The sequence below is a fragment of the Eptesicus fuscus genome, chromosome 5 (assembly GCF_027574615.1).
Source record: "Eptesicus fuscus isolate TK198812 chromosome 5, DD_ASM_mEF_20220401, whole genome shotgun sequence".
Classification (NCBI taxonomy): Eukaryota; Metazoa; Chordata; class Mammalia; order Chiroptera; family Vespertilionidae; genus Eptesicus; species Eptesicus fuscus.
In genome coordinates this window covers 31,874,765-31,901,268 of record NC_072477.1, presented here as the reverse complement: position 1 = coordinate 31,901,268, position 26,504 = coordinate 31,874,765, and the positions used below count along the sequence as shown (strand labels likewise).

Here is a 26,504-nt window from a genome sequence, read left to right as displayed (position 1 = left end):
GCTGTACTTCCCGAAAAGCACAGGACGTGCAATCCCAGGGAACAGTGAGGGACACGGGAGTGAGGCAGGGAAGAACGGAGTGTCATTATGAGTATAATCAAGTTGGCACCACTAAGTGTGACTCATGGCTTGATCCTGTGGGACTGTCCTCTGTGAAGCTGTACAAACTAATCTCAGGACATCTTTCTAAGGGGAGAAAAGTTTAGTGTGTGAGGCATGAAGTCCCCCCACACTCTGGACTTTTTGTTCATGAGTGCCAAGCAGGATTCTGGGACTTTCTAAGCCTTGACATCAGCAGAGAGCATGTGGTGGGAGCTGAGAGCTATGTGGCATGGCAGGAGGTAAGGCTTTATTGAGTTTCTCCGGGATGAAGCCACTTAGAGCCTAGACAGGCTGGGCCTGTAGGGGAAGATGGAATAAGAGGTGAGGCCAAGAAAGTCTGAAGTGCATAAAAGCAGGCTTTTGCAGTCTATAAAGGGTTTAGTATGGTACCTGGCATAAGGGAGGGCTTAGTATATGTTATATATTATTTCTTATTTTTAAAAAATATATTTTAAAAAATATATATTTTTATTGATTTTAGAGAGGAAGGGAGAGGAGAGAGAGAGAGAGAGAGAGAGAGAGAGAGAGAGAGAGAGAGAGAACATCAATGATGAGAGAGAATCATTGATTGGCTGCCTCCTGCACTCCCCCTACTGGAGATCAACCCCACAACCCAGGCATGTGCCCTGACTGGGAATCGAACCGTGACCTCCTGGTTCATAGCTCAATGCTCAACCACTGAGCCATGCTGGCTGGGTTATTATTACTTATGTTCTGACAAGCAATATAGAGATGATCAAGAGTAGACTAAAATAGATGGGAATTTTAACAGAAGTCTGTGACTTGAGTTTTGAGTTGGCCTCACTCCTTGGAGACTTGCTGCTAATATTATATCTACACTAGTCAGTTGTATTCAAAAGTCTCTATAGCAACCACTTTTATGACTTGAAACCAAGAACCTCTGAATAGAAACACTCACACATGAATGCATGCATGCTCAGAGGAAAAGATAGAAGAAGCTACCCTTATTTTGTAAGAAGCTTAAATTTTCCTGGTAGACTAATGTGAATCTTAAGAGAGAGGACATTTAATAGATGTCTCCTATATGTCAAGTCCTTTAATTTTCACAACAACCCTATAAAGTAGGTATCCTCTTCATGTTAATGTTGAGAAAAACAGGAAGTGGAAGAGATTAAATAACTTGCCCAATGTCATGGAGGTAGCAGGAGGTAGACCTGGGATTCCTAAGGCTGTCTCATTCCAGAGAACTGTGCACTTTTACTTGAACTCTGTTGGAAAGTTATGTTGCTGCATGTGCATTGTTCCAGTGTGTGTGTGTGTGTATGTGTGTGTGTGTGTGTGTGTGTGTGTGTATTAAATAAAGAGGTCTTTGAATTAGAAAAGTCTAGTGTTCCATTACATAAATAAGGACTGATTCTGATTTACAATAAGAAATCAGACCAAAGTTTAGTTATGGGCAACAGTCATGCCTTCGGAGGGAAAAATCAAATTAGGTTGACATGATTTATAGTCTGTTGGAGGGTGACTCATTACAGTAAATGCAGCTCAGCTCAGTTTTCTCAGTGAGGTCATCAGATCTGACTGGCTACAGGTGAATTGCTGTCTAAAGGTGATATTTCATAATGAGGGGAGCCTGTTTGAAAATAGGTAGCACCAGTCTACTAATGGGAATAGATATTTATGGAGTCTGTTCTGAGCTGGGTATTTTTTCACATCTGTTAAAACCTCACAACAGCACTCTATCAAGTAGGCATCTTAATGCTCTCTCTCTCTTTTTTTTTTTCTAACAAGAATACAGAAAGGATAGTCTATTTGGCCAGGATCAAAAAGCTAGTCAGTGGTAGAATGATGATTTCTGCTTGACACCTGTGTATACATTCAGCCTAGGTGTTCTGTCTCCAAGTCCAATGTTGCTGCTCACTAAATGGCTGCTGGGGATGCCACCCTAGACTTTTGCTACTCAAAATGTGCTTCAAGTACAACTGTGATATCCTCCTCATCTTCTGAAAAATGTAGAATCTCAGGCCCCACCCCAGTCCTAATGAGTAAGAATCTCCGGATGATTCAAGTCCACACATGAATTTGAGAAGCTCTGCCCTAAGCTTTTCTCCCATGGAGATTGAATATCTACTGAGAGATCACCTGTCTATGACCCACATTTTATTAGGATTCTTGTCTTAAGGAGGTCTTGGCCCATAGAGCACAGGTCCAGGCTCAACTATTTCTCCTGGGACTCAAGGTAAAGTTATCCCCTCAGCAGCTGCATAGCTTCCTCGTTTTAGATTTTGCGTCTCAGTTGGTTTCATTGATAGTGATCAGTTATGCTTTTTGAGAGAAAGATATTGCAAAACATAAAAGCTTTGCTCGTTTGTTCCAAAAGCATTCATGAAGCCTCCCTGTGTGCCAGGCACTGTGCCCTCCAAAAAATTCACAATCTATCTAATAGAGAGATAGACCAATAAATAGACCTTTTTAATATAGAGGGATCTGAGCTCACAGTTAAAAAGTGCAGGGCTCTGAAGGAGCAGAGGGGCATCGTCTCACCGAAATGCAGTGGATATGATCATTTTCATTCCTAATCTTTTCCTTTGTCTACAACAGGAGCAGGATGGGGCTGATTTTCAGCTGCCATCAGGGGTCCCAGAGCCCATCTCAAAGTGTGGGGATCTGGATGTCATCTTTGAATATAGAGCTGCCAGCCAGAAACTCACAGTGACCATTGTGAGAGCACAGGGCCTCCCGGATAAGGACCGAAGTGGCATCAACTCCTGGCAAGTTCACGTAGTCCTGCTGCCCAATAAGAAACAGAGGGGCAGGACGGGCATTCAGAGAGGGCCCAACCCTGTCTTCAAGGAGAAGGTCACCTTCGCCAAGCTGGAGCCCAGAGATGTGGCTGGCTGTGCCGTCCGCTTCCGCCTGTACGCTGCCCGCAAGATGACCCGTGAGAGAATGATGGGGGAGAAACTGTTCTATCTCAGCCACCTGCACCCAGAAGAGGAAATGAAAGTGACTCTGGTTCTGGAGCCAAGAAGTAACATCAGTGTGAGTAGGTGAAATGGTGCTGCCAGTGACGTGGTGTGTTCAAGGATGTGGAATGGTCAGCCCTTGATTTAGTACATTCGGCCTGTGAAATCCAACACTTTAATTTAATTTTCCAGTTGTTTCTTCTCATCCTTATAAGCCACGATTTGCACTTTATGCTTCCCTGGGTTTTTCATGCCCATCTTCCCTATAATCTGGTAGATGTCCATTTTAGGAAATAAGAGCACAGTGTGTGTTGGGCATGGGAAAACCAGGAGAGGTGGCTAGGCCTTCTAGTTAGCTAATAAATGGTCCTACCACCCATAGTCCTGCTCTTGCCACAATACAGGCAGTCCTCAGGTTACATCGAACTCGACTTATGTTTCATGGTTACATTGCCATCTCCCATTTACAGTATTTATATAAAAAAAAGTTCCGTCATGTTGACGTATGTATATACATACGTGCTTTATGTTTTTTTTTTTTTATGATTTATTTACCACAAGTAAAGGTCAGGAATTGTTATCTTTCTTTAAAAATTTTTTTTTACTGTTTCACTTTATTACTGCTGTGAATGTGCTCCATGTGAGTGACGTAGGTGCTTATGTAGGTGGGTTCCGACTTACGAAAATTGCGTTATGTCGCGCCGTAGGAACGGATCTCCGACGTAACCTGAGGACTGCCTGTCTACATTGTGATGCACTCAGAGATGGGACTCTCAAGGTGAGGTCCCTGACACATGTGACTGAGTAGGCTGCAAACAGTAGCCTAAAATTCTAGCCACTTTGAAAACCTTCCTTTTATATGACCAAACTCCTCCATGTGCCCCATCCTCTGTCTCCCCTGGGGTTTTGAGGAAAGAAAGTGCAGCTTGTATGTCTGCAAGATGGGCATGTCACTATTGCCATCGGTAATGTGTAGTGTGACTATTACCTTTTAAAAGAACATGTAAGAAGATCAGGTAGCTCTCTTGGGCCACTCAGTCATTCATTCAAAGATGTTTACTGAGAGCCTGTTCTGTGTCGGGGGCTGTGAAGGGGATTCAGGAAAGGACAAAACAGGCGATGACTCCATCCTCCAGGAGCTTACAATCTGGCAGAGGAGGGCCACAGTAGGTAAACCAAAGCAGGAAGGAAAGACATTGACAGAGGCTGCTGTTTGTTCAAAAGAGTCAGAGAAAGTTTCTTTGAGGTGGTGATAAAATACAGAACTCAAGAAATCAAGGGAAAAGCTGGTGACATGTGGAGGACAAGGATGTCAGACAGAGAGAATGGCACATGCAGGTGTTGGGGTGGGAAGGCACTCATCATGTCTGAGGAAGAGGAAAGGAGTCAGAAAGGTTAGAGTGTAGCCATGGGAGATCCAGCCATTTATATTTTTTAGTAGATGTCTCAAAATTAATATCTCCAGACTCGACATCCTGATTTTTGCCTCCCTAATTCTATTTCACCTATAGTCTTCCAATCTTGGCTGAAGGCAATTTCATCCTTTTAGTTGCTCAGATCAAAAAACTTACAAGTCATTTGTGACTTCTCTCCTTTCCACCTGAAATCCTATTGGCCCTGTCTTCAAAATACAATCAGAACCCGACTCTCTGCTGGAAGAAATGGCCTCCTACGTTCTCCCTGCTCTGTCTCTGCCCCTCAGACTATGCCCAACATGGCTCAGAATGAGCCTTTTAAAGCATAAGCCAGATCACGTCGCATCTCTGCTCAAACCCCTATTTTTTCTTAAGCTCTGAGTAAAGCATATCTGAAATCATGAACAACAGAAGCCACGGAGGTCAGGTGTCCTTGCTGGCACTATAGAGCTCAGGGTTAGGTATGATCACACCCCCGTTACCTGTGGCAGGCCCTGTGCTGTGCTCTGGGAGCACAGTTGAGTGGGGAACATGAGTCAGTATGAAAGAACTCCGAGGTCAAGAGTTTTCCATTCTCCAGTTATTTGTTAAACATGATTATATGCACTGTGGCCTGAGAGGTTTATAAGGATTGGGAATTTGCTGGGAGAGGCAAGCTATGCAGCCCACAGTAGATGCTTCTATAGAAACACAGGGGAGGGGGGATCCTCACCCAAAACTAAACAAATATTCCATTGTTGGGTTATCATCATCCAGTAGGTTCTTATCTAAGGTGCTTGTCAAAACCACCTGGCCCTCTAGTTTACAAATTGTGTTCCATGAAAGCAGGGACTCTAGATGGCTGGATAAACAGGATATCTTCCTACAGATGTAAAGAATACTTAATTACTTTTAATGCATTTATTCATTGGCGTTTCTGATAAGAAGTTTTAGGAAATGATATTAGATGTGGAGAAGAAAGGTTTGAGCAAAGTCCCATGTACATATTTCTGGTGGAGGAACTGGTGGCCCCGGGAGGCTGGCTGGTTTCCCCTGCAGAGCTGATTCCTACTCCCCCTTCCTGAATGAGAATCAACTTGCTGATCATTTTCCCTCCCCCCTTCTTGAAGTGTCTGGTGCTTAAAAGTGGGTGCTTTGGAGAAGCATGCACGTGACTAAACAGAAGGCAGGGGCTTTGCCCTGGGCTCACCTATTGCCTGCCAGGCCTCTGAGACCTCAGTCCATGTGTCAGCTTCCTTATCAAAAAGTTGTAAAAGTGCTCATTTTCAATGGCATTTAGTTCTTAGGAGGAAAACAGAGCATCAGGCGTATTCCTGACAATCTTAGAAGCAGAACTAGGGACCAAATGTCCTATGCGGTGGTAGACATCCAGTGGTCATTTCTTTTCCCAGCGAAGACAAAGATGCCTTTTGAATTGCCCCATTCATCACAAATCTGCAGAGAACGGAGCGGATGGGTTCCATAGAAGCACTTGAGCACAAATCACACAGGAGGGAATTTTGGTCTATATTAAATGTATTATTAGCTCGCTGTGTATCTTAGAGAGTTTGATTTACACTAGTAATAACATCTTGGTTCGTTTTGTCTTTGGAGAGGAAATATTGGATGGAGACAGCTCTTGAAACAAAGATGTCAGTTAATAATGCAGGGGATCTCATCCCCGGCCGGCTCCCCAGGCCCATTATCATTCCCACGGAGTGCGCCCTTCCTTCGTCATCTTTGGCAGCCATTGAGACTGGGCCACAATTTCACCAAACATAATATTGGCTTTCTGTAAGAGAGAGAAGTGCAGCGTGCACCAATGGATTCTTTGTTTTTCTTCCCCTCCAGAGTGGAGAGTCTCAGCTCAGCCCATCTGCCGTTTCTCACAGTGATAGTGCTTCATCCACGCAGTCGCTGTCTCATGGAGGGGCACCAGAGCTGTTGGTGGGGCTGTCCTACAATGCCACAACGGGGCGATTATCTGTGGAAATGATCAAAGGCAGCCATTTCCGAAACCTCGCTGTGAACAGAGCGCCTGGTAAGTGCATGTCTATTCCCCCAGCTCTGTTCCTTCCAGGAGCAAGTACAAGGCTGTGTGTGCTTTCATCTTAAGTCTTTAACTTTTACAATAAAAGTGATCTTGGTATAGCTTAGAGAGTTTTTACAGAGTAAGACCTCTGTGTTTTTTAATTGTCTTTCTATTTAATTAGATTGGAGGCTACTTTGATACCTAGACACATCTTGACATGAAATAGGCTGACCTCTATGTATATATTGTTTAAGAGAAAAGAATGGTGTCTTTTCAGCATTATAATATGTATGGGCAATTAAATTTCCATGGCTGGATAAACAGGATATTTTCCTACAGATTCAAGGCCCTCAAATACCCCCAAAGAGGCAGGTCTACTTGCTTACCTACTAGCTTTGCTCTGATCTGTGCAGTTCACTTGTCTTTTCTTAATCTAGGTATACTCATCCAGAGAAAAAATATATTAATGGTATCTTCCTTGTGGGGTTCTTTTGGGGTGCAAATAAAGTGATTTATATAGTGTTAGCACAGTGCCTAACACATAGTGAGCATACTAGAAATGTTAGTGGTTATGGTGTTGATGGAGGAGGAAGATCTGGGGCAACACAGGCCTGACTCACCACTTCTAAGATCACCACTGGAAAAAAAGGGCTCAAGACTTACTCCAATAGCTGCAGTCCAGGGTTCAGGAAATCAGAATAAGAAAGCAGCTCCTGCCAACTACATTTCAAAGCACAAGAAGTTAGAGATTGAGCACTGGAATGATGCTGCTAAAAATGAGTTTACCTTTAATGATCTTGCTTGTCCGAAAAAAAAAAAAAAAACCAGCTTAAAGGGGGACAGGAAGATGGTTTTTGCCTCTGTTCTGCCTTGTGGATCTCATGTAAGTTCACCTATTCAAAGGATCTGAGTTTGTATCCAGAATGCTAGCTGCAAGAGAGTCTGAAAAATGTTGTTGAATTTCCAGCCTTTCAAGTGTAAGAAGGTAAATTAGAAGGGGTTAGAGTGGAGGGCAAGTGAGCCTGTCACCATCAGCAACAAAGTCTTCCTGATATAAGGATGAAATCAATAACTACATGATAGGCTATGAGGGGCAATAAACTCTGGCCTCATGTCAGCATCGATGAAGAGCCAGCATAGCTGGTAGAAGAAGGTTGGTTATACCAACCAAATCTGGGCTCTTACTCTTTATTTGGATGGGGGGGACTCTTATTCTTTTTAGCCTTTAACTGTGTTGCATCCAATGAAATCTTCATTAAATGGTATTTTGTTAGCCAATCTGTATTAAAGCTATTAGAGCAAGTTTGTAAGGAAAGCCCCACATTCTGTATAACAGAATAGACAGCTGCAAAAACCATAGTCTGTGTTGACACTCAGAACCATGTGAGAGCTATTTAAAATATATATTAGGTACTGTTTGCACAGGTATGCTTTGTTAGATACAGCTTTGCTTTTTAAAATAACTTTGGGTTGATGAGAGATCTGAATTTAATACTTTATCTTCAGAGCTTTTGCTGGTCTCTTTTTTCTGTTCTTCTGGGGTTTGGTGAGATCTGAACAATTTTGGGGGAAGAACTTGGTGGTGCTGCAGAGAATTAGGGGGAGGTGGATCACATGGTGATGGTGATGGCTCTTTCCAGTGGATGCTGGGAAACTTTATTTTGTATGCTGGGTGGTACCAGGAAATATAGGAGATGGGGGAGGACAGCATGGTGGCTATGAAAACATCAGCTGGAGGCCAAAAACTAATATGTAAGTTCAGGCTCTGCCACTTTCTAGTTGTGAGATGCTAAAGTTTTCTGAATCTCAGTTTCCTCATCTGTAAAATGAGGTCATAATATATACTTTCTTGGTAGGGCTATTGCATATAAAGCTGTGATGTTGAGGATGCTATTATTATATTTTCATACATTTCTATATGAAAGAAAATACGCCAAAGGGAAATTCTTACAACAAATGTTTACAACAAAATAGGAAAAAAAAATGCAAGTTCTAATTTAGAAATTGATTTGATTCCAGAAGTTTAAGTCAGTTTGGCATTTACAACATGATTTTTCTTAGACATAGCGTTGCAAGTTAACTTAAAATGTAATTGACATGCTGTGTCTTTGCAACCAAAGTAATGGAAGACAATGTTGCTGCGATGCTAGTAATTAAAAGAGAAACCCAAAAGGGAAGACAAAAGTTTTTTGTTTATGTAGAGTGCTGGTCCTTAAGGAAAATCCAGCATAATTAGGAGGAGTTGAGAAAGTAGAAGGTTCCTTTGTGAAAGGGACCTCTTGGCACTTTCAAGGGCTTTAGTTGTTGACGGCATTGGTTCTTCATTATGTCTCACTTCATTACACCGCTAGCACTACTTTGGCAGTCGTCAGGCAAGCTTAGAATACATTTTTAGTTCCCATATGGAAGAGGACAAGGGAGAGAAAGGATGAGGGAACATGTGTTTCATGAGGTAATTGAGCAGAGTTGGAAGAAACAGGAGGAGAGAGGATGCAAGTGGGGAAATGAGTGGGCCTGGGAGCGGGGGTGGTGGAGAGACCTTGGCAAGTGCACTGGTCTCCAAGGTGGAGGTGATGGGAGGGCAGGATGTGGGACCAAAAAGCCCCATGAAAGAGTCTACCATGAAGGAGGTGCCTTCCAGGGGAGAGACGCACGTCGGAACATGTATGTGCAAGGGTCACAAATCTTGTGCTTGGGACTCTTGGCATTGGTGCAGTTATCTAGTCTGTAAAGAGGGGATATCAAACCTGTCTTACAGCGGGACTATGATAATGTGAAGAATCATCTTATGGAATCTGAAGGGAGAGTTGCTGAGCCTGAGTATTGGGAGCTTTCCTTGTCTAGATTATTGAGGATTCTAAATCTTTCTGGAAACAAAGGCTGGGATTTAGATGTGAGAATTTTTTTGTCTCAAAATATATCATGAAACAGAAGATAACTTTGAATTCAGAGCTTGATTCTGTCAGATGACTGTTCTGATATTTTAAACTTATCTTCTTAAGCAAGATAGAAGAGTTGGACAAATAATAGATGACATTCCTTTCCTCTATTAGGGTCTTAGAATAAATGTAAGACCAATCCCCAAACTTTTGAGTTAAATCCTTGGGGAGAAGGCTCAGTGAGGGGTAGGTTTTACTCTGATGAGCAGGAGCTGGTGGAAGCATACTTAGAGATGTAAGTCTCCACCCCCCGCCACCCCCAGAATGGCTAAAACTAAAAAGACCAATTCCACCAAGTGTGGAGAATACATTCTTGGTGGGAGTGGAAAATGAAACAACCACTTTGAGAAAATTCCTGTCAGTTTCTTATACAAGTCAAATGCACTGAAAATCCATCTTAAGCATTTAACCATAAGTTTAAAAAAAGATCTGCACAAGAATGTTCCTAGCAGCTTTATTCATAATTTCAAAAACTACAAAATGTCTTCATGTCCTCATGAATGAATCAACAAATTAAGATATATTTGTATTGTGGAATACTATTCAGCAATACAAAGGAATGAAATTAACTGAGGTATTTAACAGCATGGAGGAATCCCCCAAACATTCCATTTATATGAAGTTCTAAAATAGGCAAAACTCATCTATAGTGAATTTAGAAAGTAGAAGAGTGGTTGCTTTAGGATTAGTATTGGTGGCAGGATGGACTAGACAGGAACAGGAGGAAATATTCTGGGGTGATGGACATGTTTTATATTTTAATAGAAGTTTATGTTAAATGGATGTTTGCATTTGTCAAAACTTATTTGGGTGTTGGACACACAATGCAATATATAGAACATGTATCATAGAAATGCACTGGAAACCTACATGATCCTACTAACCAATGTCACCCCAATAAATTTAATTTAAAAACTTACTGAATGGTACTAGGATTTGTACATTTCACTGTATGTGAATTTTAACTTAATATAGAAAAGAACCATAAAATATTGAACTCTAGTTAATGAAATGCATGCCAAAATGTTTAGGGTGAAGAGTAATGATGGCTACAGCTAAAATGGATTGATGTTTAGATAGATGGATAGATATATAAGAAAGCAAACTGTCTTAGTTCAGACGGCTATAGCAAAAATACCATAGACTGGGTGGCTTAACCTATAGAAATTTATTTCTCCTGGTTGTGGAGGCTGGGGACTCCAAGATCAAGATGCCAGTGTTCCTGGTAGGCAGACACTTCCTTGTCATGTCCTCACACAGCAAGAGAAAGAAAAAACCATCTCTCTCATGTCTCTTCATATAAGGGCATTAATCCCATTCATGAGAGCCAGCATAGCTCATGACCTAATCACTTTCCAAAGGCCCCAAATACCACCAGCCCTTCAAATGGCTTCACTGAGGATTAGGGATTTAACATATGAATTTTGGGAGGATGTATACATTTAGTCCATAGTGCAAATGGAGCAAAAAAATCACAATTGAAGAATCTAGGTACAATTTTAGTTATAAAATGTTGGGCAGAAAAAATGATCTGGGATAGTTCAGCTGGGTCCGCAGGGTAAAAATAAAACAAGAGCCTTAGTCCTAGATAGGGGTATTATGTATGTGTTTTTTAATTATGGTGACATCTCAAGGTTGAACCCTATTTCCCTGACTCATCCTTGAATGGGATAGATAGAGTACCAAGCAGCTGAACCTCTATAAACCAAATTCATCCCAACGAAAAGTGTGTGATTGGGCATATCTGCATTTCCAAGTTTAACCTTTTCTCTATTCATCTGGTAGGTAGGTAGACAGATATGTAGATAGGTAGGTAGGTAGATAGATAGATGATATATAGACAATGTAGACTTAGATATAGATATAAAATCTATCTATCTATCTATCTATCTACTATCTTTTTGGTGAAAGTGCTCATGTTATAAAGTATAAATTGCTGTGTTGTTTTTTCAAATCAAAGGTATGCTAGGGAAGATAAAAGAGGCTATTTGAAAATTAATGAAACTAGCTCATAGATCCAATTCAGAAACAATATATAAATGAGGTAGCAACATGAACTAATCTTAACCTTCATCCCATAACAATGTGCCAAGGAATCATTCCAGCCCCTTTCAAGGTAACATCTCATTTAGTACATGTGGTCAGTATTCCAAATATTGTTGTCATGATTGCTGTTAGGATGGTGCAGGATAGTCTACGAATCTGATGGCAAGGGATAGTCTCCACCCCTGTAGGCGGTGGGTGGTCCAGGTGAAAAGCAGCTTATAGCGTCTGGGAGACATCTAAAATCCTGATGTGCATTTGCAAATGCTTTTGAAAAAGTCACCTTTGAGAATTAGAAACATCTGATTATCTGTTGAATTTGGCTTCATGGGAAGGCAATTCTCCAACCGTTTAGCAGCTCTGTTCTGTCCTTTTCCTGCGCCTGCCGCACAATTACTGCATGGCCTCGACATTTGATTTAACCTCCCCGAATTTCATTTTCTTCCCTATTAAATGAGGTCAACAAGCTAATGTTACTGATACAAGTGCTATGTTAAAAAAAAAAAAGTTAGTTATTCTGTCGCAGGTTCTCTCTCTCCAGCTCCCTCTTTGCCATGCCTCTGTCTCCAATGTGTACGTGTGTGTATACACACAAGTAATGGTCCTTGTCAAACACTGTCATGAAGCCGCCCTGCCAGTTAAAACAAGTTCCCAAGCCTCTCAGCGTGTGCAGGATTGGCTCTGCGTGATAATTACCTCCCAAATGATAATACTTACAGCAGCAGCATATTAACCTTGTTAGGCACTCACAATAGCGGAGACTGGAGGAAAGAAAAACAAAAGGCAAATCAGGCTGCCTCATTTTAGTGTGAAGGAGGGAGGCAGGGGGTGCACTCTGTGACTGAAGTGTCTGGAGACAAGGACTAAACGAAGGTGTGGGGCACCCACCTTCTTTAAAAATTCCAGTCCAGGTTTCAGTGAAATACAGTGAGTATTTCCTACTGGCCACTTTGTGCTCAGATAGGACCAATTCATAGGAGGATTTCCACGTGGCACTAACTTATTGAGAACATAAGTGGTCTTCCTTTACTTACATCAACTCATTTAATTCTCACCACCATATCAAACTTAGAAAATCTGAAAAGCAACAGGAGAGGAAATATAGTTCCCATGGCATATAAATTCTATCTCAATAACGCTGTTTACAAAAAGAAAAAATAACAATATAGAAAGGAAAAAATAACAATAAAAAACTCAGTTACCTCCAGAAGAATAACAGTAAGACGGAGGACAGACCTCTCCACAGCAATGATAGAAGCCAGAAGACATGGGGAGAATATCATTCTAGTCCTGAGAGAAAAACATTCTCAACTTAGAATTCTGTTCAAGTAAAGGAAAAATAAGATATTTCCCACAAAGTTTGAAAGGTTTTATCACTGAAAGAACTACCAACTGATGTATTTCGGGAAGAGGGAAATTGAACATGGAAGAAGTGATGTGTAAGGAAGAGTAATGAACAAAAAATGGTAAACATGTAGATAAATATAAGCATATGTAGACTGCATAATAAAAACAGCAATAGTAGGAAAAATGACCAATATTGGGAGTACAACCATGAAGTGGAAATAAAATTCTAGGCAGAAATAACATGAAGTATGGGAAGAGGAGAGGGAAATCAAAGAATTCTAAGGTCCTAATGTTGTTTAAGAGATATTGATTAATTTGAGACATTAAATGAAGTGTACATGTTAAAATTTTAATCCAACTTTCAAACCAAGAGAGGGAATAAATCAGAATAAAAAACTTCAGTTAATACAACAGAAAGCAGAAAAAGATATTTAAAAGCATAGAAAATTCAGAATAGATAGAAAGCACAAACCAACACAATAGAAATCAATCACCAATCAAAATATATCAGTGGTCATAACAAATGTAAAGGGACTGCTATGTAAAAAATAGATATAACATTAGATTAATATTTCTCTTCTCAATATCTTCCTGTCCCTTCTCTCCCCAACCTCTCACATACACTGCAGTTTATGTTGGGCCCACTCAGCATCCTAATGGGAGAGAAAAAACAAACAAACTAATAACCAACACATTGGACTTGTCTCAGGAATGCAAGGAAAATTTAACATTAGGAAAATCTGCTGGTGTAGTTCACCATATTAACTGATTTATGAGAAAACATTATGGTTTTCTCAATAGGTGAAATTGAAGGTTTTGATAAAGTTCAGTATCCATTATTGAGAAGATAATTACTCTTAGCAGATGAATAATAAAAAGTGTATTAGTGTAGACTCGGCAGTGATGCAGCAACAAATATATCCTACAGTCTCAGTGGCTTACGCAGCAAAGGTTAATTTCTCTCTTGCATCACTTTCCAAAGTGAGTCAGGTGACTCTCCTCCAATCTGTGATGAGTGCAGGCTCTGTAATCAGGAGATAGTATGACATTCACATGTGAGCTCCATCATTTCCATGAAAGGGGAGGAGGCAGCATGGAGACTTCTTGCTTGGTGGGAGTGGTTGAAGATAGCCACGACTGAGCATCTCTTCTCATATTCTGCTATTCAGAACTCAGCCACATGGTACAGTCAACTCTAATCTGGTGAGAAGCCTACATCTTAATGTGGTATTTGACCTAAATCGCCAATCATTGTTCATTCCTCACTCTTTGGAGTTCTAGGAGCAATCAGCCTTTCCAACCACAAAAGGGTCTGAATTCCTGCATGCTCTCTTTTTCCTTTCCCTTCCCCTTGCATACCAGTCAATTCTTTCCCAGGCTTACCTCTCACCTCCCTGCACCTCCCAGTGAAGCCAGTGGCACTGAATACTCACTTTTAACATTCTGTTTTTCAATCTGTCTCCTAGAGCAGCAAGCTCATTAGGCATATGCTCTTCCTCCGAGTTCTAGCAGATGGTGGTTTTTATCATCATGTAACATGGATTATGGATCTCCGCTGTTCTAGCCTCTGATATTAGTTTCATCATCACCTGGCACCAACTTCTAGGCCAGTGTTCATTCTTTTTTTTTTTCCTCTTTTTTTTTTATGGTCACATTCCAGTTCAGATTAATGATTACTACATCAGTCTGATTTTGTCAGGAAAATGCTCTAGGTATTTTGAGTTGGAAGTTGTTTATCACAGGGTTTAAATGTCAGCAGGGCTCTCTTCAGGAAGTCCAGAAGTTCAGGTATCACAGGAAAGAAGCCTATCTGGTCTGAGCTGTGAGCACACAAAAGGGGTGATTCTCACAAGGATGTTTGAACACGTGGGCAAATCCTTGCTTTGCAGGCTTCTAATGCTGCACATGTGCCTGCACCTGCGTCTACAGTTACGGCTCCCCTTTCCAGTCTCATAAATGTAGCTTTCATTAGTGTAGTTTAGCTGGGATCTCACAGGCCAGAGATTTAGGCAAATGTAGTTTTTATGGCTTTACCCCCTTTTGGTACAGGAAAGAGCTTAGAAAGGTGGAAATGGTATTGCATATCAACAACTAATATAAGGTACAGAAGGGAACTTGCTTATCCTCAATAGTGGGCATTTTAAGAAAATATAGGGTACCCCCAAACAATGTATACACACTTCAACAGCTGATAGCTCAATTTTGAAAATGAACTGTATTTTAATAAACACTGCCTTTATAATTATTCATATTGTGTGTGTGTATATATATATATTGGGGATATATATATACACACACACACACACACACACACACACACACACACACACACACACACTAGACACCTGAAGCACAAAGATTCGTGCAGAATGCTTCCTTACCCTGGCTGCTGGCACAGCCCGGAGCCGCCTTTCTGCCTTCCTATGCTGCCCAGAGGCCTGGAGTGGCTGGGGTGGTGTGAAATGCCTGCCTGTGTATACAAATTAACCTGCCATCTTTGCTGGTTTAATTTGCATACTCACTCCTGATTGGCTGGTGGGTGTTGTGAAGGTATGGTCAATTTGCATCTTTCTCTTTTGTGTGTGTGTGTGTGTGTGTGTGTGTGTGTGTGTATTGTTAATCCTCACTCAAGGATATTTTTTCCATTGCTTTTCAGAAAGAGTGGAAAAGAGGGAGGGAAGGGGAGAGATAGATAGATAAAGAGCGACTGGTTGCCTCCCACACTCACCCTGACCAGGGCTGGGGATCAAATCTGCCACCCAGGTACATGCCCTTGACCAGGAATCAAACCCAGAACCCTTCAGTGTGTGGGCTGATGCTCTAACCACTGAGCACCACCAGAGACAGGCTCACTATCATTCTTAATCCTGAAATCCCTTCAAAGTCAGGACAAAATAAGGCTCCCACTAGCATCTCTTATTCAACCTTAGGCTGGAGGCTGAAGGCAATGCAATACAATAAGAAAAAATAGCTGGTTATCTACATAAAAATACAAGAAAATCTACAAATTTAAACTAAGGTGTTTCTTATACAAAATCAATTGTTTTCTAATATATCAGGAACAATTAGAAAGTAGTGTTTTTAAACATCACTATTTACATCAGCAACAAAATATCTAAGCTATATATACATATACATACATACATATATATATGTATATATATATATATATGATAACAATAAAATGAGTATGAAAATTATGGAAAAATTATAAAACTTTCTAAACACACAAAAGGAAACTAAATATGCAAGAGCCAGTTAAACCAAACTAAAACTTAGAATAAGTTGGTTTTTAAAAAGATGATAGGGGGATTCTTTTTAGCAGATATCAAGACGTATTATGAAATGATGATAATAAATATTATCAAACTTAGGGAAAGACACTCAAACTTAGAAACTTGATATCTGACAGACATATTACAAACCAGCAGGGAGATAATGTACTGTTTAATGAATAATGCTTCCAATATGGAAAAATAATTAGACCTCTATTCACACCACACACAAAGATCAATTTCAGTGGATTAAAAATTAAATGTGGTAAGTCAGAGGAAAACAAATAGGGTATGATTTCACTTACATGTGGTATCTTTTATTTTAAAGATAGATACAGAGAACAGATTGGTGGTTTCCAGAGGTGGGAGATATGAGGGATAAATGGTCAAAAGGTACAAACTCTCAGTTATAAGATAAATAAGTCCTGGGGATATAATGTACAGCATAGTAACTATAGTTAACATACTGTATTGTATGTTTGAAAGATGCTAAGTGAGCAGATCTTAAAAGTTCTCATCACAAGAGAAAGAATTTGTAACTATATGTGATCATGGATAACTAAAGTTATCCATGGGTAATCATCCTATATAATTAAAGGCTAATATGCAAATCGACCAAATGGTGGAAGGACCAGTCACTATGATGCACACTGACCACCAGGGGGCAGACGTTCAATGCAGGATCTGCCCCCTTATGGTCAGTGCGCTCCCACAGGGGGAGTGCTGCTCAGCCAGAAGCTGGGCTCATGGCTGGCAAGTGCAGCAGCAGTGGCAGGAGCCTCTCCCGCCTCCATGGCAGCACTAAGGATGTCTGACTGGTGGCTTAGGCCTGCTCCCTGCAGCGACCAGGCCCAAGCCATCAGTCAGACATCCCCCGAGGGCTCTCAGACTGCAAGAGGACACAGGCCGGGCTGAGGGACACCCCCCCCCCCGAGTGCACACATTTTGTGCACCGGGCCTCTAGTCTATATATATAAAGGCCTAAGTGACCAAATGACTGAATGACCGAACAACCGGTTGACCAGTTGCTATGATGCATACTGACCACCAAGGGGCAGACACTCAATGCGGGAAATGCCCCCTGGTGGTCAGTGCACTCCCACAGCCAACCTCCTGTGGTCAGCCAACCTCCCACAGTCCCTGCCCCCACCTGACAAGTCCCCCTATTGGCCCCAATTGGGGCAGGGGGCTGGCCAGCCAACCTCCCATGGTCCCTCACCCTGGCCGGCCAATCTCCTTAGGTCCCTCCCCGTGGCTAGCTGCCCCCCCGTCATGCCCCCTGATCGGCCCTGATCACTGGCTAGGCCGAGGGACCCCACCTGTGCATGAATTCATGCACCGGGCCTCTAGTTTCACTATATATACATATGTCAAATTATTATGTTTTACACCTGAAACTAACAATGTTATATGTCAGTTATATCTAAAAAAGATCAAATGTGAAAAACAAATTTTTAAGACTTATAGAAGAAAATACAGGAGACTATTGAGTTTGGGTAGAATTTTGTTTAAAAATCATCAACTAAAAATGACATCGATAAATTTGATGCCATAAAATTTAAAACATTTATGCTGACAAGCATACTATAAACAGAGCAAAAGGATAAACTACAAGTAGGGAAAAGATACTATTAGGAAATATAACAATGATTCTGTATCTAAAATTTATAAAAGCCAGTAATTCACTCCTGGGTATATACTAGAAAGGGTCTCAAATATTGGTACAATGCAAAATATAGAAAAATGTTCCCTGAACTATTTTCAATTCTTGGTTATTATAAACAATTAAATATCCATTCATTAAAAGTAGGGATAAGTGCATTGTAGTTTATTAAACACTGTAGTTTATTAAAATAAATGAATCAGGTTTATATATCAACTAGAGGCCTAGCGGCCTGGTGCACAAAATTCGTTCACGGGGGGGGGGGGGCGGAGTCCCTCAGCCCAGCCTGCACCCTCTCCAATCGGGGACCCCTTGAGGGATGTCCTAAATGGGCAGTCGGACATCCCTCTCACAATCCAGGACTGCTGGCTCCCAACTGCTCGCCCACCTGCCTTCCTGATTGCCCCTAACCTGCTTCTGCCTGCCAGCCTGATCACCCCCTAACCACTCCCCTGCCAGCCTGATTGATGCCCAACTACTCCCCTGCCAGCCTGTTTGCCCCTAACTGCCCTCCCCTTCAGGCCTGGTCACCCCTAACTGCCCTCCCCTGCAGGCCTGGTCCCCCCAACTGCTCTCCCCTGCAGGCCTGGGTCCCCCCCCAACTGCCCTTCCCTGCAGGCCAGGTCACCCCCAACTTCCCTCCTCTGCCAGCCTGGTCACCCCTAACTGCCCACCCCTGTAGGCTTGATCGCCCCCTACTACCCTCCCTTGTAGGCTTGGTCCCTCCCAACCGCCCTCCCCTGCTGTCCATCTTGTGGTGGCCATCTTGTGTCCACATGGGGGCAGGATCTTTGACCACATGGGGACAGCCATCTTGTGTGTTGGAGTGATGATCAATTTGTATATTACTCTTTTATAGTTGTCAGAATAGCATCCAGCACTATCAGGGATTGTGACCCATTCCGTATTTTGATCATAGTTTTGAGTTACTGGAGACACTGAGAGACTTTCTACCTCATCGCCAGGAGATAAAATATTGCTTGTTGTTGTTTTGTAAAAAGTATAGACAATTTCAAAGAATTAAAAAAGCGCTCAATTAAGTTGTATATTGACTTCAGTGGACCTTTCTCTATCCATTTGGACTGGTGCTTATCAGAATAAGTCGCTGAACCCCAAAAGACCCAAGCCCTGCTCCCCACTCTTCTACACAGCAGAATGTCCTGATCCTCTAGTCAGGTTGTTGAAAAGCAAGCACATCATTCCTGCTGATAAAGGTTCCCCTTTGAGCCAGAATGATCAGCACCATTTCCTTCCTTCGGTCAGGTGTCCGCAGACTGGATTGTTTATGAAATTATTATTTCCCCTTCTTGTCACTTACAATTCAGCTCCAGGGATGGCGGTTTGGTAGGAGGTGGCCTTTCTCGTAACTAGAAAACAGTCTTGCGACAGGATAAAGCTGGAAATTGCTCTCTTTGTGAAATAAGCAGGTCCTTGCTTGCAAGGTTAACTCAGTTCCCACTGCCACCCTGACAGCAGAATTCCCAGTGCAGTTTGGTGACTGGATTGAACTTTTCCTTCAGGAATCATGTAGCCCTACAGAGGCAGCAATGCTAATTCACTCCCCCATTGTTGGTTTTCTGATAGCTTTTCCATAAAGCAGTTTGAAGAGCGGAGAGCCCGAGTCTGAGACAGAGAAGTGTTTTCCCACCTGAAGTGTAATTTCACACCTTGTGTTTCTCAGTGGATAAGTGCACAAAACAACACATCAAAGCAGGATAGGAAAAAATCAATATAGAAAGAACACTGCGCGTTGTAATTTGTTTCCCATCCTATAATTCTCTCCTCTATGTAGATTACAGAGACCTGGGTTTACGCTTGTAAAAAGTTTGACTGGTTTTAGATGGGAAAGTGAGCAGTAAACACAAATCAGCTTTCAGGCTGTACAGAATGTACAGAAAAATAGAATTTGGAAAACACCTTAACATTTGAGATTTTTTAAAAAATAGAGCATACATAAGTTAGTGGTAAAAGTCGTAGTTAAGAAAAAAAGTCAAGAAATTGATAAATGATTTTACTAAATATATAATTTTTAAAAAAATATTATTTTATTTATTTCAGAGAGGAATAGTGAGGGAGAGAGAGATAGAAACATCAATGATGAAAGAGAATCATTGATTGGCTGCCTCCTGCACACCTCCCCCCTACCCCTCTACTGGGAAATGAGCCCACAACCCGGGCATGTGCCCTTGACTGGAATCAAACCCAGGCCTTTCAGTCCACAGGCCGATGCTCTATCCACTGAGCCAAACTGGCTAGGGCTAAAAATATAATTGTTTTAGGAATGATGTTCTTTGTAATGATCCTTTCAAGAATTTTAGCAAAAGTAGTAGACTATATCAGTGATTTGGATATTTTCTTTCCTTTCTGTAAATGACCAAATATATGATGCTAGTTACCATTTTACAGCATACTAGTGCAAGGATTATCAAACAAGTTGCATTTTGCAAGTTTGGAAAAACTTGAGACCAAAAGAACAAAGAAAGTTGAGCATCCTGGCTATTCATGAACATTCATTATCAAATACTTAATAGTTGTTGAATGTGTGCTACATGTTAGACGCTGGGCCAGGCATTGGATACAATGATAAACAAGTCAATTCCTCTTTTTACCATTGAGGAACTGATAGTCTTGCAGACAAGTAAACAAGCAATGAAATACTGGGTTATAAGTGCTGAGAGAAGCTAAAACAGGATTTAATATTTTCCCAATTTTTTACAGTCAGTATTATTTTGTATTAGTTTCAGGTGGATTGCACAGTGGTTAGACAATCATATGCTTTACAAAGTGTTCCCCACGATATTTCCAGTACCCTCCTGGCAGCATACATGGTTATTACGATATTATTGACTATGTTTTCTATGCTGTGATTTATATCCCTTGCCTGCTTTGTGACTACCAATCTGTGCTTCTCAATCCCTTCACCTTTTCACCTACTCCTCCAACCCTCCTCCCCTCTGGCAACCATCAGTCTGTTCTCTGTATCTATGTCTGTAAAACTTGATTTTGATGAGACTCACTGGCGGGTTATCTGAACTAGGCCAGGTGAGGAGGGAGAGTGGTCAGGAAATTTGGATAAAGTAATGTCCAAACCAAACTAGTGAATAGAAGTCATGTGAAGATGGGTATCACTTGGGATATCAAGACATGTATAACTTGTGTAAAAGTGAAAGGGAAAGAGAGCAGGTGGGTTTGGAGGGATGAATGTAGTTCAAAATGGTTGGATTACAATTTGTAAAGGCAACAGTGGTGTGCAATAAGACTAGAAGATAAACATGGCCCAAGTATTTAGTCTATACAAATAAATTTAATTTTATCTTAAGACGAGTAGGAAGTATCAACAAGTTCGTTTTTGCTTATTAGTGAAAGTGACATGACCAGATAGGCATTTTACAAGTATTGCCTTATCCAGTGACTGGTGTTTGGTGAGCAAGCGTGTAGGAATGCAGGTGAGAGATGCTGATGACCTGAGCTTATAGTGTACACTGAGAGTTCATTGGCATTGGGGATTCCAAAAAGTGGGTGGATTGGGAACTATTTAAGAGGTAGAATCAATAATACTTGGTGATTCACGGTTGCACCAGGGTGAGGAAGCCAGTCTTGTCAAAAAATGTAGTCCTGATTACTGATTTGGATCATTGAGGGGATGATGTTATGAGAGATGGGGAACAGTGGAGCAGCGAGTGTTTGGGTTGGGAACCTGATGAGTGTGAGGTGTGTGTGGGATGTCAATGAAGAGAAATGCAGTATTCTGTTGGATCTTGAGCCGAGACATCTAGGCTAGAGGGACAGATTTAGTAGTTGTCATTGAAGTCAGAGTTGGTAGTTGCCATTGAGTAGATGAGACGGTCCAAAGAATACGTACACCGTGAGGAAGGAAGGGACTCTTTAACTCAGGCACAAAACAGTATTGTGACAATGGAAAGGAAAACACATGTATAGAGCAAAATCAACACGTTTATCTTGTTACATAAATAAAATGGGAATGAAAAACTGCATGCATGTCCATAAACACCATTGCACGTATGGCTGTGTGTGTATATAGTACGCTTCTGCATGTGTAGGGCTCCTAATGAGCATTGGCAAGGTGCCCAGGGCTGCATGAAACACCATGCTTTCCAGGTAATAATCCCTTTCCTTAATCGCTCATGTAAACTATGTTAGTCCCACGGCAAGTACCAGGCCTAAGGATGCTGATGAGTATGTGAAAAGGAAAAATTTGCTGCCCATGTAAATACTACAACTAGACCAGCAAAACTGAAAGGGCTGATGTTTTCTCCTTTCCCTTGTTTTTTTTTTTTTCTCTCTTAGATACATATGGAAAGCTCTTTCTCCTCAATTCTGTGGGTCAAGAGATGTCTCGCTGCAAGACATCCATTCGACGTGGTCAGCCCAATCCTGTCTATAAGGAGACCTTTGTTTTCCAGGTGGCCCTCTTTCAGCTCTCTGATGTCACCTTGATGATCTCCGTTTATAACAGGCGCACTATGAAGCGTAAAGAGATGATTGGATGGATTGCTCTGGGCCAAAACAGTAGTGGAGAGGAGGAACAAGACCATTGGGAGGAAATGAAGGAGACCAGAGGCCAGCAGGTCTGCAGATGGCACACCTTGCTCGAATCCTAGGTTTGCCCACAGGTGTCTCTATGCTACACCCGCCTTGGTGAGCCTAGTTGTCGACCTCTAACACCAACTCAGTGTGTGCTGGCAGGCTTTTCAAAGACAGGCTTTCAAATAGCGATTGGTTTCCATTAACCACTAGGACATTCTGTGTGTGGGGGTGGGGGTGCAGTGGAGGGTGGAGATCTTTGGTTTTCTCAAGGTTTGAATTGGATTTAAGTATTGTGATTTAAAAAAAAAAATTCTACATATACAATCAACTATGTGGGAAATGTTATCATAGTTGCAAGCCGTGATGATGAGTTAATTGGTGTTAATAGGTTATTGAGGTGGTTCAGGCTGTGGGATGAAGCTTCTCCTGCTCTCTTTTCTCTTTGCTGGAAGAGTAACCTCAGATTGCAAGGGAGCTGTTAAATGTTACTATTTGTAACCACTTACGCATATAAATCAGAATTGTCTTAATATGGTGCAAAAAAACTCCAAAATACAGAAACGAGTCAGACACTCAAAGAAGAATGTAACTGTCACTCATAGTCTCCTCTTCCACATTTTTCTCTTTATCGAAACCCCCCTCATTTATTTACCTAACAAATAAATGTCCTAAACTTGCACTTATGAAAGAAATTTGTATTAATTAAATACCTGTTTTTTATTGAATACATTGTGATTTCCTATGAGGTTTGGTTAGCTAAATCATTTTGAAGCTAAAAAAAAAAAAATAGTTCAAAAACGACTGTTGAAAGACAACTTGTCTCCTTTGAATATATTTCAAACTTGTAACTTCCAAGGTTTTTATGCTCTTTTTCTCACCCAATAAATTCTTAAGGAACGAGAGAAAACCAAAACTACCTAGTTAAGTCATAGATTTATTGATTTTTCTAAATCTAGTGTTTTCCTTTTAGATTATACTTCTTTCTATATGCAACGATATATCCACTCATATATTTTGAATGTACAACTGCATGTGAAATATTTTCCATCAGTAGAGCATAGTAAATTGTAAACAACGGGTCTTTAATAGTGTCGATTCAACGGAGTCTTAGAAATGAATGTGTTAAAATACCGGTGAGTGAAGAAATATTTTCAGCTTGTGTGGAATGACACTAAATCTTTCTTGGAGCATTTGATGTGCCTATAATTGTCATATTTCATGGCATTTGCAGCAACATGTAATAGTCACTGCCTGCCTCTGGGCACGTGCCGTTTGGAACAGTGATGCTGTGTGGTTATGAGCATGAGATTTTACTTCCAACTGACTTTTACATATCTGTGCAGTGCATGTTTATTTCATTTTTCTTAGATCTGAGCCCTTAATTTCAATTACTTTAAATCGGCTGTAATAGAAAAAAGGAAGGGATGTGTGTACATGTCACACTGCGCCCGTGTGCAGCTCTTCCGAGCAATTGCCCAGGCACTTATTTTTAGCTTTTGTGTTTCGCTGTTGACTTTTTGCTGTCTGTGGGCAGAGCGATAGCTAGTGATGGATGTATACAGTTAAAAACACACAACTCCTCCTCAGCTCTACATTTGGACAGATTGTAAATGTAGGCTGTGACACTTGAAGAACATGTTTATTCCTTACAGCCTGTGATGGTTATCCCGACAGGACCAGCCGAGGGCAGAGGATCACCCTACCGTGCTTTCCCATTCCAACGCTGGAAAGAGTGCTTTCATACAGAACAATCAGAATAAGCAAAATAAATTAATATCTTCATTTCTTTTCAGGTCACGGGAGTTTCACATGTCATGCCTTTCAGTTACTAAGTAATAAAACCGTGCCCCTCCGGGTTTTTACCCTCATCTTCCTTTGGAAGACCTCAAAGTGCTTTTCCAACATTATATCCATTAACTGCTGAGTGGTCTTTGCAGTGTGGCTGTGTCATCGAGCAGAACTGAGTGCAATTGATTAAGTAGCAGCACGAAGAATTGGCTTTTCACATCCCTTACTCTCTTTATGTGCTTGTGTTTAAAGGGAAGTAGAGCAGCCTTGTTATGCCTGCTTTTATGCAGTCACATAAAAGCAGCATTCACTTTATAATTTACATTTGAAAAAATCTGCATATATTGTACAGACAGTCCTGGGTCTCCTCCCCTCCCCCCTCATATTTTCCTGCCCTATGTTTCGCTGCATCCGTCAGCTCACGGTGCCCAGTAATCACCTCCACTTCCTTGTCTGCTGCCTGGACCCACCCCTTTGTAAGGTTTTCTGCTGGTGTGGTGAAGGTATCTTTGTGTGTGTGGTCTGCTTTCCAATGGTTTGCCTAGGACATACAGTTGCAGGAATGTGCAACATCTGAAGGGAAGAGATGCCTGAAAAGCACTTTTTATGCTTATAATTTTATAATATTGGTGCTACTCACCGTGTGGGATGTATGCATGCCTTTAATATGCAGCAGCATCCACCCTAAAGCTGATGTACACATATACAATGCTAATGACAAGACACATGAAAATCTGAGGCTGGGGTTTTGGGTTTGTTTTTTTTTACATTGATTTGAAATTCTGGTTTACTAAGATCTTCTGATTTTGTGCACTTAAACTCCCTGGTTTTCTTGGCAGTCTAGACATGATGTATTTAACATGTTTTTCACTTGAGCTTTTACATCTACATTTGCTTTTCAAAGGAGTTAAGAAAGATAATTAGTTGGTTCTGAAGTCAAAAAGCTGCTATTAACATATTTTGTCTAGCTCATAATTAATATCTCACAGGGACACTGCAACTGAGGAAGCACCAGTATTTGTTGCATGAGTTGTTCTCGCCATGATTTTTCCTGAAGAGGTGCTTTGTAAATAAGATTGTTGAGAGAGATTCATGCACTGGGTTTATGGGAATTGGCCCTCTAGTGTGCCTTGTTGCAGGGCATGAGTTCATACTGAATTGTGAAGTGCTGGTTTTGCCCATCACGGTGGCTACTCTTGCGCTCCCTGCTACCCTCTGATTACTGTTGGGTTTGTAAATGGGCCATTCACCAGGCAGCTGAGCACCTGCTCTCTCACTGCTGCCTCCTTCACTGGGTCCCAATGTGATGCTCAGTTGTTTGGGACCCTGTCTTTGCTGATGTTGCATAACTGTGAGGGAGGTCTTGCCTCCCTAACAGAAGTACTTGTAATGCCGTTAGATGTATTACACTCAGCATTCTCCCTGTACAAAGTCTGAGAAAGAATCCTCACCACGATTTCAAGGGGAAAAGTAAGTTATGGTACTGCACTATCACTGGTTCACTCTGCTCCTCCTTCAAAGACAATAATTGACCTCAAGTGTTGAGTTCCTCTGTAGTGCTAGGTGCATTAGGCAGCTTGCGCAATATTTTACAACTTGTTGACGCCTCTTGGGCAGTAACTATGCTGTACATCCTGGCTGCACTAGATGGTCTTATCTGAGAATCAAAACTCTTTTCTTTTCAAGTAAAGCATTATTTAAGCTCAAATTACTATCAGGTTACATGAAAGAGCTTCTCTGATAGCCAGTGAATTGATTAAATTATGGTTCAGAGTGGACTTTGAATTGTGGATTTCCCCTACGCCTGGCTATCCTTTTGCAATAGAGGACTTAGTACATTAAGATCAGATAACTGAGGAGGAAATGATTACTTGTAGATGACCTAACACCAAATGAAGGCATATCTATATTAATAAAAGGGTAATATGCAAATTGGTCATGACACCCTCACAGTAATGACAGAACAGCAGGCTGCATGGGGCGACCAGGCCAACAGGGGGCGGGCAGTTGGGGGCAGCCAGGCCAGCAGGGGTGGCAGTTGGGGGAGACAAGGCCGTCAGGGAGGGCCATGAGGGGCAACCAGGCTGGCAGAGGGGGTCAGTGGGGGCAACCAGGCCAGTGGGTGGAGAATTGGGGGCAACCAGGTCAGTGGGTGGGAGAGTTGGGGGCAACCAGGCCAGCAGGGGAGGGTAGTTAGGGGTGACCAGGCCTGCAGAGAAGGGCAGTGAGGGGCAACCAGGCTGGCAGGGGGGTAGTTGAGGGTGACCAGGCTGGTGGAAGGGGCAGTTAGGGATGACCAGACTGCCAGGGGGGGGGGCAGTTGGGGTCAACCAGGCCAACAGGGGGGGGCATTTGGGAGCGACCAGGCCAGCATGGGGGCGGTTGGGGGTGACCAGGCCAGCAGTGGAGCAATTGGGGGTGACCAGGCCAGCAGGGGGTCAGTTAG

General features: G+C 41.8%; 1 protein-coding gene across 1 annotated transcript in view; it reads left to right on the top strand.

Moving 5' to 3' along the window:
• The window catches only part of SYT16 (synaptotagmin 16), a 78,032-nt gene extending 55,688 nt beyond the window's left edge, over positions 1-22,344 (top strand). The window contains exons 4-6 of the mRNA XM_054715480.1: positions 2,665-3,105; positions 6,275-6,464; positions 22,031-22,344. Coding sequence (XP_054571455.1) covers positions 2,665-3,105; positions 6,275-6,464; positions 22,031-22,344 — 945 coding nt within the window. The remainder of the gene's footprint in view (positions 1-2,664; positions 3,106-6,274; positions 6,465-22,030) is intronic.
• The last annotated feature ends 4,160 nt before the right edge of the window (positions 22,345-26,504 follow it).